A 12,675-nucleotide genomic window follows, 5' to 3' on the forward strand; every position below is an offset into this window, starting at 1 on the left:
TCGGCGTTTACACTTCAATAGTGGGGTTATCACAGAAGGAAAAAAAAGTAACAGCTTTTGTTTTGATCAACATATATCACTAATTACCCTACCCTATGTAGTATGAGTCCCTGGATATAGGCAAATAGAGGAATAAAACGTAAAGGCTTTTGGCTATATAGAAGTGTATGTTTTGATGAATTAAAACGGTGGGCCTTATTGTAAACAAGTGTAATGCTTTTATGGTGTCGTCCACTCACAGCTAACAGTTTTTGTATTGAGTTGTGCTTGAAATGTACTGTAATTCTGCAAACTGTTAATAAAAACTTCAATCAATCAATCAATCAATCAAAATTAAGGGATATTTTACTTTCAAATAAATTAAACAATTTTTTTTTACATCCAAAAAATGTGGTTGTTTCTTGTGTTATTCGTTTTGAACCAAGAACCGGTCAATCATCTCTATGTGCCACACTGGCGTGGAAGATGCAAGTGAAAATAAAATCTTCAAAAAACATGAAGGTTACTGACAAAATGGGGTTATGATGATGAGGCATAATGACTTGATGAGGCCTACATGTTGGTAACCATGAAAAGACCTAAAGAATTGCAAGACATGCTATCTCCAACTTACTTCCTGCATCTGCGTGAAGTAGAGGCAGCCTTTTTAGGAGACCAGAAGCAGGTTGGAGTATTCATTTCAATGGGAGAGTGAACTTCTGAACCATTCTTTAGCCACATGCATGGTCACTGAACTAAATATTGGACCAGACTGTCACAGGCCACACAATATTCCCAGGATGTTCATACTAAAATGGCTTTTTTTCAGAGAGACAAATCAGGAAAAAACTTTATATTATCAACCTATCTCTGTCCCAGCAAGACACTCTGGTGGGATCTATCTTGTATAGTACAAGTTAAACATAGGACGTTCGCAAGACTAAAGGTGGCCTTACACTAGCCGATAATCGGGCATTTGAAATCTGACAGCACCACACACTACAGGATAATCGGAGCGGGGCCGAGCAAATATCAAACATTCTTGATGTTGATCGGGCCGATCCCGATCGCGCGCGGGGGGGTGCCCGATTGAGTCGGGCACCCCCCGAGCGTAAAAAATGCCCGATTATCGTCTAGTGTAAGGCCACCTTTAAGGTGGCCTTACACTAGCCGATTTTTTTCAATCTGAAATCTGATAGCACCACACACTACAGGATAATCGGAGCGGCGCAGATCGCGCTTTGAGCGGTCGGGCACCCCCCGAGCGTCAAAAAAGCCCGATTATCGGCTAGTGTAAGGCCACCTTTAGGAGACCATTTGTAGGATGGGAAGGTCTACCTTCACTCTTCATATGACGTGCGCTACCCGTTCAAAACATATCAAAATCAAGGGTAGAGGGTCGCACACACCAAGACTGCAGTTCAAACGTTTTGCCTATCCAGCCTTCATCAGTGTGACACTGATGAAGGCTGGATAGCCGAAACGTTTGTCCATTGTTTCAAATATGAAATAAACTATTTAAACTGCAGTCTTGGTGTGTGCGAAGGTCTACCTTCATAAATGAACCATCTTTGATGGTATAAGCGGAGAGGAACGAACAGAAACACAATAGAATAGAAGCATCATCCTTTAATGGGACGGGACATATAGCATTCATTTGTCTCACAGTGTTAATTAGTGTCAACGGTTGCAGACATAACACCCTTCTTCATAACTGTGCCACATAGGGCATAACAGTGGCGGCCATTTTGCGGTTTCGTCGTTCCAGAACCCCTTCATTTTTCCCATAGAGATTTCCAAAAATATTTATATCCATTATTTTAAGCCTCTATGATCAAGGCATCCAGGATCCATGGTGAGTCATGACCATAAAATTCTGTGGAAATATAATAATAAAATAAATATGAATATTAATAATATAATAAGAGATACTATAATATTTGTTTGTTTTGAGGTATTCTTATTTATTTTTTCTTTCTTCTTCTTTTTCCACAGAATCAAATGTTTTATGAATCACCATGCAGGATCTTGGATGGCTGATTCTAGGCTTAAAATTATGAGATAAATATTTTTTTGGAAATCTCTATGGGGAAAAATGAATGGGGGCTGGAACGATGGAACCAGAAAATGGCTGCCACTGCTACGCCCTTGTCACATTACATTACATCAGACCCTTCCCCCAACCTGCAGTATACACACCACGGAACATCCACTCTCAAACCTTTGTAGTTATTTTTGATTATTTCAAGGACCCCAGGTTGGAATGCATGATTTCAGTGGTGGAAAGTAACTAAGTACAATTACTCAAGTACTTAAGTAACATTTTTAGGTAGGCCTACTTTTACTTCACCTGGAGTATAATTTACAATACCTTTTACTTATAGGCTACTCCACTACATCTCGGATCCAAATATTGTACTTTTACTCCACTAGACATTTATTTGAAAACTTGAGTCACTAGTTACTCTGTAGAGTTTGATTATTACAAAAACATACATTGACCACTTCATTTTGGCCATTTGAAAATATAGGCAATCTACAAGCTCACAATATGATGCATTGTGAGCTTGTAGATCTGCTATTTTCTTTTTTTTAAATATTTGTTATACATTTGAACAGAACATTCTGCATAATGACTACTTTTACTTTTGGTACTAGTAGCCTACATTTTACTTACTGTACTTTCAGGCAACAGGCAGTCAGGCACAAAAAAGTACTTTTGTACATTTACCCAAGTATACATTTTGAATTCCGGACTTTTACTTGTAACAGAGTACTTCTATATTGCCGTATTGATACTTTTACTCAAGTAGAATTAATTAAGAGTAATTTTTCCACCACTGCATGATTTCACCACTTTAAAGTACGGTTCTATAGGGTCAGATTTACTGATTTCATGACTTATTTTGAAAAGCCAGACCGGATCCCAAATCAGCAGCAAGGGAATTTATTTAGTAAATTCACACACTTTTTTTGTTATATGGCAAAATGTTCGTACATTAATGGGCTTTTTTTGAATTATTGATTGTACATCGTACAGAGGTAAAAATAATAATAATAATAAAATCGTACAAATACAAATAATTATCGTGCAAAACTGGTCCTCGGAAACCCCACTTTGAGAACCACTTTCACGAGACATGATGTCATCTGTCCTAACCAATCAGAGAGCGATATACGGCAAGAAAAAAAAAACACATTCTAACGAAGCACACAAGTTCAGGCACAAAAACATTAACATCGTGGAGACTTTTTTTTTTTTTTTTTGTTTCTTTTTCTTCTCAAAAGTACAAAATACAACCACAGTTACAACTGGGCTCATCTCTGACCACGTACATCTACAAATATAGAAAAGTGCTGCAGTAGTTTAGTTAGTTAGGATAAAGGCCTTATGGGGCCGTGTGAGAGACTGTCAACGCGGGGAACTACAGGGCTGAACAATTCATCAGAAAATAATTGCAAAATCACAATGTGAACAAAAGCAATTTCCAAATCGCAGAGTTTGAAAATATGCGCACATAATAACTCTTCCTACTTCCGGGCTCCTTCCCTACTTCCTTCACAGGTGTTACCGATAACAAAGGCTATGTTCCATTTAGGTTCTGAAACATTTCAATTTCATGGACCCCCATACCTCTGAGTAACCTGACTGCTGACTCCGCCAGATTGCGGCAGAATTGGCCCAGGCGGTGGCGTAACTGTCTGGGCACCCGACTGGTAATCCAGTCGCAGTGTGCCGCGGGTTCGACTCCCGAGCCCGACACGGCCTTTACTGCATGTCTTCCCCCATCTATCTTCCGTTTCCTGTCAGCCTACGGTCTGTCCCTTCAAAAACCAATAAAAAAAGGCGTAAGCCGCAAAAAAATATCTTAAAAAAAAAAGAAAAAAAGATTGCGGCAGAATTTAGTTCACAAGTTCCCTCCTCCTACCTTGATCTGGTCTCTCTCAACTAAGCAACAACGATGAACCGGAAGCAGCGGGACAAAAATCTAATAATTTCAAGTTGTAGTCTTGTTGTGTTTACATTTGCGCTGTGGCAGCGCTTCAATACGTCATCAGTCTCATGCTGATCCCACATCTAGCGGCCGCATACGGTCGCGTATCGCTCCGATCAGATTTTGTTCGGAGTACATCGTCTCTGCCCGAGAGGGACCAGATGGGAGCAGGAGGAGGAACTCACTGCTGCCACCAGCTGGCGGCGTCAGGTTAACCTCTGAGTGTGTACAAATGGAACCAAATGGTCCATTTGGGTTCCATGTGTACACTCGCATGCAGTTACACACCCGTTTATGGTGCCATTTCGAACCCACTCAAGGACACTTTGAGAACCGGCGTTTCCAGTGAGCCAACATGCACAATAACCTGGTTTCACCAGAATGGAATAGCTATAGCCTTATTATGTAATGTAATTTCCAAATTGCAGAGGTTGCAATTAATTATAATTATAAAAGAGAGGGGAGGACCCAAATGGAATTCGGAACTAGGTATTCTAGTGTTTTCAGAAATGTTTGTTCCATCAATGTAAATATTGATTGCACACTTAAATGTATGGACCATATCTTTTTAATGTTTAGCATTAAATTAATACTTAAGGTGGCCATCTTGTTTCCGGTCCATTTCCTGTTCGTCTAGCAACCGAGGGTCATTCAGAGATTTCAGACGGTGGCGACGAGCATGATGTAACTTAATCAATTTTTAAAAACACACAAAATATTGTCTTTCTCGGCTTTGGCACCCAGAGCCTTGGCAAAGAAAGACGATCGAGATAATATCTCGTCTTTGGCATCCAAAGGTTGCGGTTATAGATATCCCCCCTAATCGTTCAGCCCTGCAGTGAACCTCAACTATCGAATATACAGGAAGTGAACAATAGGGGTGTACTGTGGACTGAATGGCTATACAGTTAGCAATGAAGGTGGTAGTCCATACCATAGTATAAGCGGATAGTGAAATAAAGAAATAATTAAGTAGAGAAAATAGCCCACAGATATCATCGTCCATTTGTTTAGAAATACCGTAGCATACGTTATACCTGTACCATTTCGCATTTAGCGTGAATGTGGCTGATAGCCTTTGATGTTTGATGATGTAAATGCATTTGGGAACAGTTGCCTTCTCCGGTGGACCAGTGTCTCAACCCATGTTTAAAAACGAGCTGAAATAATGGTGTAAAAAAATAAAAAGAAGGAATTTCCACATTGTCACATGTTTTATAATGAAAGAGGAGCTTGTGCACATCTCCGCCAATCACGGCGATGGGGCGGGGTTGAACCACATGAAGAACAGCTGATCTTGGCCATTGGTGAGTTAGGGATAGAACGATGGGAGTCTGTTAGATAAAGATAATTGTGATTAACGAAAATTAATATTAATATTAATATTAAAACATGTTTTGAGCTTGTAGATCTTTTTTGTGTCGAATCGATTTATGTACAGTGAAATAAGAGCGTACCAAGATGCGCTCTTTAGGTCAGTTTGATCAAGTATAGAGGGATTTAAGAGGTGCAGCTCAACACAAGCTAGCATCCTATAGTGTATGACAAAAATAGTGAATTTCACAAAAAATAAAAGTACCCGCAATTAAATTACTGTGTTTTTTATTTTATTTTTACGCAAAGGATAATAACGATTATTGTTAGTTCTGTGACATTGAACGGAAGGGGATCCACAGTCACACCGTCTTTGAAGCGCCCTGGATATTATTGGTTGAAACTGGTTTCTGTTGATGGAAGCACAATGATGCTTTTTGTTTGACAGTGATTAATACACATTGGACTTCTCCTGTTCTTATGAAAATGCACAAAGATTGCATATGGCCTGTGGATGTAAATGATCAAAAAGGGTGAAAAACGTTGATTTCATTTCAGCTCGTCTTTAAGATTTGAGTTTAGCAAACTGAAACATAATTCATACAAAACATTGTAGGTGCACAGTTGGACAAGCATAATATTGTTTTTAATATTTTGTTTGTTTTTTCTTTTAAAATATGAATTGGTCCTATTATTACAAGAAGGCAGTGGATACAATCTAGACTGTATCATGTCACTCCAGATCTAAAAGTGAAATCTCTTTGGCTCCATGTACACAATGACATCTTCAGAGTTCATGTAACTGTATGGACTTAAACATTTGGTTCTATTTGAACACTATTCTGAGTTGAATTAACGCTTGAGTATTTTACTGTGTACATTTTGTTTTGCAACATCAGATTTCAAGCAACACACGGTAATACAGTACATGTACACGTAAATACATTTACGAAAATCATCATTGTCAGCCGAAAAGGACATAATATGCCTGATGGCATATCCCCTAAAGAGAGTGCAGACGGGAATCGTTAATTAATTTTTAAAGTTTTGCTATTGTTTTAAAACTGCGGTTCCTACAAAGAGTGTAGTGTAGTGCGTTCTTGACAAGAAAATGACGTCACCTTGCGGTGTAGAAACTCTAATAAATATAAAACGACAACGACAAAAAATAAATATGCAATTGTTAAGACAACGTGTGAAAACATGTTACAAAAAAAATAACTCAAACCAGTTTGTGGTGAGTGAGTGTTGCTGTGAGTGAAACCTGATTTAACGGTAGGATGCGTGCTGGTGGCGCACACCGGAAATATGCACACATACGCATTGTGAGCTTGTAGATCGGCTATTTTCGGTGCGAGACTCCGGCACATAACCAAGTATAAGTCAGGCATTATAATCAAGTCTAACACGCTTCAAAGTACTGTGGCTATGTGATGTACTGTGCCGCTATGTGAAGTATATAAGTACGTAGGCTACAAGGTGATCTGCAAGGCCCAAGAATTTACTTTTTTTTTTAACTGCTTTAAATGATTTTGGATCATATTACTTGATTAATCAAACCTTTTATTTCTTATTGACATAATGTTTGCTGAGATCATTCCATGATCACAGATGTTCCCATGTTCCACTCGGATAGGGATTGAACTCTTGGGCCCATGATGCTGGATACACCTTGGGGATGACCCCCGAATCTCCCCCACCCCCATAAAATAAAATAAAATAAAATAAAATAAAATAAAATAAAATAAAATAAAATAAAATAAAATAAAATAAAATAAAATAAAATAAAATAAAATAAAATAAAATAAAATAAAATAAAATAAAATAAAATAAAATAAAATAAAATAAAATAAAATAAAATAAAATAAAATAAAATAAAATAAAATAAAATAAAATAAAATAAAATAAAATAAAATAAAATAAAATAAAATAAAATAAAATAAAATAAAATAAAATAAAATAAAATAAAATAAAATAAAATAAAATAAAATAAAATAACACTTTCCGTACTCTTCAGTGTTGCACTCACACCTCATCACATGCCTAAGCTTGGTCAGAACCCCCTTATGTCAAGGGTCAACTCGCCAGGTACCCCCTTTAGCGTCCTCTTTTTAACTATCGGTGTACCACTCAACGTTAAAAATAGGGTTGGGCAAAAAAGTTGATTCACTCAAATATCGCAATTTTATAAATCCATTTTTAAAAAGATTCAACTTCTCATGGTTTTATAGTTTATAATTGTTTTAACCCACTAAAGCCGGGAAAGCATATGTGTCATTTCAGATTTTAGCGTTGGCCACGAAAAGGTTTTCTACCACTTTTCGGTATACTGTACATACCAAAAGGGTGAGTATACCGACAACTAATCGTTCGGCACATTCTCTTTATTTTCAGCGAAAAAGAGCACGTGGGACCAAGCATCGACAACATGACGAGCTGGGAGTTCAGTGTAAAAGTTACCTCCCCCTCCAGAACGCAACAATCTGTGAGGGATATCGTGCGATCGTGACTTCAACAAGGACAAAAAATACAAACAAGGTATGGTAAATAAATATAGCTTAAGTGTTGACATTGTCTCTAGTGGGTGTGACAGGGAGGGGGTGACAGCAGGGAGGGGGTGTTCTTCACGCCATGCCGTTGAACAGCGACTTGTCTCCCTGCTCGGCCAGAAGCTTCCAATTCTGTCTGTTTTCGAGACAGCCCTCCAACAGCGGGGAACAGTACTCCGACATACCCGCCAGGGTCTGAAATGCACGCACACACGCATACACACGTTTTAAGACAAGTCTCAAACAAGTTTGTTTCTTCCACTAAATACGTAATTTTTGGTGAAATTACTATTTACACGTGTGATTTCCCCCCTTTCTTTTTGGCTGTGTACAATAGTTTTCTTTCAAATACGATAATGTTAACCCATTTAGGCCTGACGTTGAAATAAATTAACCCTAACCCTATTCTGAAAGAATATATATTCAAAGATTTGTGCCGCATTTTCACGATTTTTCAAAAATAGCAGACCTACAAGCTCGTAGCGCGCCACTTGGTGGCGCGCTATGAGCTTGTAGATCTGCTATTTTTCAATAGCTAAAGTATAACATAATGCTTAGTTAAAACACCAAAAGGGGTTCCCGCCCAAAATAGGTCAAGCCTCCGGTATGATAATACAACATTTCCCATGTGGCAACACTGACTCACATAACCGCATTGTGACGCGGTCGGCCTCACCTCGTACAGCTGAATGCAGATGGCGTCGATGAAAGACACCTGCATGCTGGGGATCTTGTCTCTTTTCTCGCGGTTCATCAGGTCCTGCAGACATAACAGGAGAAGCCAAAGCATTGATTGATTGATTGATTGATTGATTGATTGAAATATTTATTAACAGTTTTTAATTACATTAAAAACTACACAATTACATTTCAAGCACAAACTCAATACAAAGACTGTTAACTGTGAGTGGACGACCCAATTAAGCATTACACTTGTTTACAAGAGGGTCCACCTTGTTCAATTCATCATTAGGCACGGACCGTGCCGCACGGTGAAAGATGTACATTTTAACAAAGCGGATATTTGCCCGTGAAAATAAGACTTAAGCATTTTGTTTCAATTTGCCATGTTGTCAACTCCATTTTGTCCACACTGACCCGAAAACAGCAGCTCTACAAGCCTGCAACACCTTGCTATATACGTTGTGAGGCTGTCCAAACGACGTGTGCTGACCCTTTAAACTCCACATTGGGACTGTCAGTAGTCCAAATCGTCTCGGTCGGGTGGAAACCTCATATGTCCGAAACTGTTACTTTTCACTGCTATTTGTGCTGCTTTTGTAGTTTTGTGTGACGCTGTAGTGTAATCAAGTAGGGCGTTAATTTAAGAAATAAAACACACAAAACAGCGACTAAACGGTATAGGGACCAAAATGTGCCTGCTTACAATAGGCTCAATGTTCAGCTCTCGTCTCTCCTTGTCGCCCTGTTCGAAGAACTCGGTGGCCACCAACTCGGCTATCTGCAGGAGGAGAGACAGACAGACGAGAATATTTCACTCTAGGACAGGGTTCCCCAATTAATTTTCCTCAAGGGCCATATTTTGACTAGGGAACCAGGCTGGGGGCCGAGTCCGCACACGCGAAAAATTGGGTTTTTTTTATTTTTTCATGAATTAATTAAAAATTGTTCTCAACCAGTGGTCCGGGGACCACCAGTGGTCCTTGAGGGGGTGCCCAGTTTGACATGCATAGGCTACTGACCCCCATTTAATGCCATTTATATCTGGGACACCCCCCCAAAACAAAACACAAATTCTTCCAGGGGCCACAAGGGGGCGCTCCAAGGGGCCGCAAATGGCCCGTGGGCCGCCTATTGGGGAACCCTGCTCTAGGAGAATCATGGTTCGTCAGGAATATCTTCTTGTGAGATCAAACCACCTATCTGTCACTCTAATGACAGAACCATGTCAGAGTCTAACCTCAATACAGCATGGAATTATGGACAAAATCTTATTCAACAAGGACAAAATATTCATAGTTTTGGGTCTGAGTGGCTAAATCTCATGGTGGTCTGTGGCTCAAGTGCCGAATAAATAATGGGCCTTGGCATGGAAAAGGGTTGAAAACCACTGGTTTAGAATCAGTGGCGTGCACAGACATTTAGAGGGGCAGGTGCTCAAGTGGGAAAAAAGGGCACTTTGTGCAGCACGTGGAACCGGCTGGTTGCCTTAATAGTGTGAGATTTATAGATTGTGGGGCCTAAATAATATATTAGAAGCTTTTTATCAAGAATTGATCAACGTTACCATGGTCCACATACTGAAAAAAAAGTGTTTTTTTTCCGAAAGGGCACATTGCCAAAAGTGCTGCAACGCGTTTTGGACAGGTTTCCTGTGATACAGACAAAATCACATTCGAATCGAATCTAATGAAAAAAAAATATTTTGGCTGTTCAGACCAATTGGATTCCAATCCAGATATGAAAAAAAAACAAATTGGGCTGAACAATGCCAGACAAAACTAGCAGAAAGCAAATAGAAAGCACATCTAGCCAGCCCCCAGGAAAGCAGAAGAAAACTGTGGCAAATGAATTCGAGTCACACTGAATTAATGTTGTTTACTGTTTACAGACAAAAAAGATTGACATACAACTACTGCCTGGGGCGTCAATTTGCATCTGTGTGTGTGTGTGTGTGTGTGTGTGTGTGTGTGTGTGTGTGCGTGCGTACGTACGTGCGTGCGTGCGTGCGTGTGTGTGCGTGTGCGCGTGCGTGCGCGTGCTTATGAAGGATGAAGGTGTTATCTAAGGTCAGGGCTGATTATAAAATGAGCACCCACGTCAGCAACGCACGAAACACACACACACACACACACACACACACACACACACACACACACACACACACACACACACACACACACACACACACACACACACACACACACACACACACACACACACACACACACACACACAGCTTGCGTCTGTCTCTACAGTAGACCTCTGCAGTGAGCATTGCGATAATGAGGTGCTAACTAGCCGAGACAGACAGACAGACAGACAGACAGACAGACAGACAGACAGACAGACAGACAGACAGACAGACAGACAGACAGACAGACAGACAGACAGATAATTTACAATAATACGAGACAGAGACTAGCAATTACTGTGGACTACTTCTGAAGCTAATGCTCAGCTTATAACAACAATCGTTTTCTAGGTCTAAATGTCCAAAAGTTATTTCAGTCTGTCTTATAATGGGGACAGATATTCTCTCATGTTTTCCACTTGACATACTGCATTTTATGGTGTAACAATTGACATTATTATTTGACATAAATGTAAGGTAAATGTAATTTGGGGGTGCCGTGGATCACAGTCACACACAGTCACACACAGAATATTAATTCAAAATGTCCTGCCTACCCTCTTCTGTACTGGCCAAGGTTTAGTGATGGCAGAGATGTCGCATGCAGTCATCAGCATTGACCTGTGGGGGGCAGTATAGCGACACAGAACATGAGACTTTCATTGTGTTAAGAGCAGCAGTGTTGCGGTGCACACACACACACACACACACACACACACACACACACACACACACACACACACACACACACACACACACACACACACACACACACACACACACACACACACACACACACACACACACACACACACACACACACACACACACACACACACACGCATGCGCAGTCAGACACGCAGTCACACCAAGTCCACTGGCCAAATGTAGGCCGATATCAATTTGGATCACAACAGAGCTACTGTATCTGTCACTAATTGGTCTAATTGTTTCATCATTCATTTTAATCTGCACAACCTCTACCAAAGTGTGCAGGTGTTTTCGCCACCTTTTCTTTTTCCTTTATTTATATTATAATTTATATGTTCTTTTATATATATTTATTTTTCATTCAATTATTTTCGAAAACAAAAAGTTTGAATGTGATTTCTCCTTATAAAAATGTGTGATAAAAAAAGAAAACAAAAAAAAAAAACTATAAAAAAACAAAACAAAAAACAAAAACTATTAAAACGTGAGAGATATTCACTCTGCGCCCGCATGGCCTAGTGGTCCAGGCGCATGCTACATATAGGCTCTCGCCTGACAGCGTGTCGCGTGTTCGAGTCCCGTCCGTGATGACCTTTGCTGCATGTCTCTCCCCTTCTCTCTCTCCCTCTTTCCTGTCTGTCTTCACTGTAACTATCAATAAAGGTGCAAAAAGCCTTCCTTGGCACCAACGCGGACGTGAGTCACGTGAGTGGACGCCGCCATGACACTCATGTCCATTTATGTCTCTATAAGCGCACTAACGCCCTCAGTTCCATACAGGTCTCTCCCATGAATTGCATCTGTGAATGAGGCGTCTACCTTTCTATGTCTATGCCCGCGACCCCCATGTCAAGAAAAGCCCCCTCCTCACCTCAGCAGGTCCTTGTGTTGATCGTCCTCCCAGTCAAACTGGCTGTTCTTGGTGAGCTCAAAGAACTCCCCTCGCCTCCTGCACACACGAGCACGCACACACACACACACACACACACACACACACACGCACACACACACACACGCACACGCACACGCACACGCACACGCACACGCACACACACACACACACACACACACACACACACACACACACACACACACACACACGTAATTACCCTCCTACGTAAGCAATGTACCCACCTACCACCCACAAGCCACTATAGTCTAGACTCTGCCCTAGTTCTCAGCAGCAGCACTCAGGGGGAGGGAGGGACAGACAGACAGATCTGCCGTTTTTGCTATATTGGAATTTGAATCATAAAACGTAACACCTAGGAGGTTTCCACCGCCCCCAATATTTGTCTTGTTAAAATTTGTT

At 40.4% G+C, this 12,675-nt stretch overlaps 1 protein-coding gene across 1 annotated transcript in view; it reads right to left on the reverse strand.

The window, feature by feature from the left end:
* Positions 1-7,250: 7,250 nt before the first annotated feature.
* Positions 7,251-12,675, reverse strand: part of pde5ab (phosphodiesterase 5A, cGMP-specific, b) — a gene marked incomplete at its 5' end in the record, with an annotated part of 60,301 nt that continues 54,876 nt past the window's right edge. Inside the window, 5 exons of the mRNA XM_079491350.1 lie at positions 7,251-8,032; positions 8,514-8,597; positions 9,225-9,299; positions 11,210-11,273; positions 12,235-12,312. Of these exons, the coding sequence (XP_079347476.1) occupies positions 7,913-8,032; positions 8,514-8,597; positions 9,225-9,299; positions 11,210-11,273; positions 12,235-12,312 (421 nt within the window). The 3' untranslated portion in view covers positions 7,251-7,912. The remainder of the gene's footprint in view (positions 8,033-8,513; positions 8,598-9,224; positions 9,300-11,209; positions 11,274-12,234; positions 12,313-12,675) is intronic.

The sequence above is a fragment of the Electrona antarctica genome (genome assembly GCF_951216825.1).
Source record: "Electrona antarctica genome assembly, chromosome: 21".
Lineage (NCBI taxonomy): Eukaryota > Metazoa > Chordata > Actinopteri > Myctophiformes > Myctophidae > Electrona > Electrona antarctica.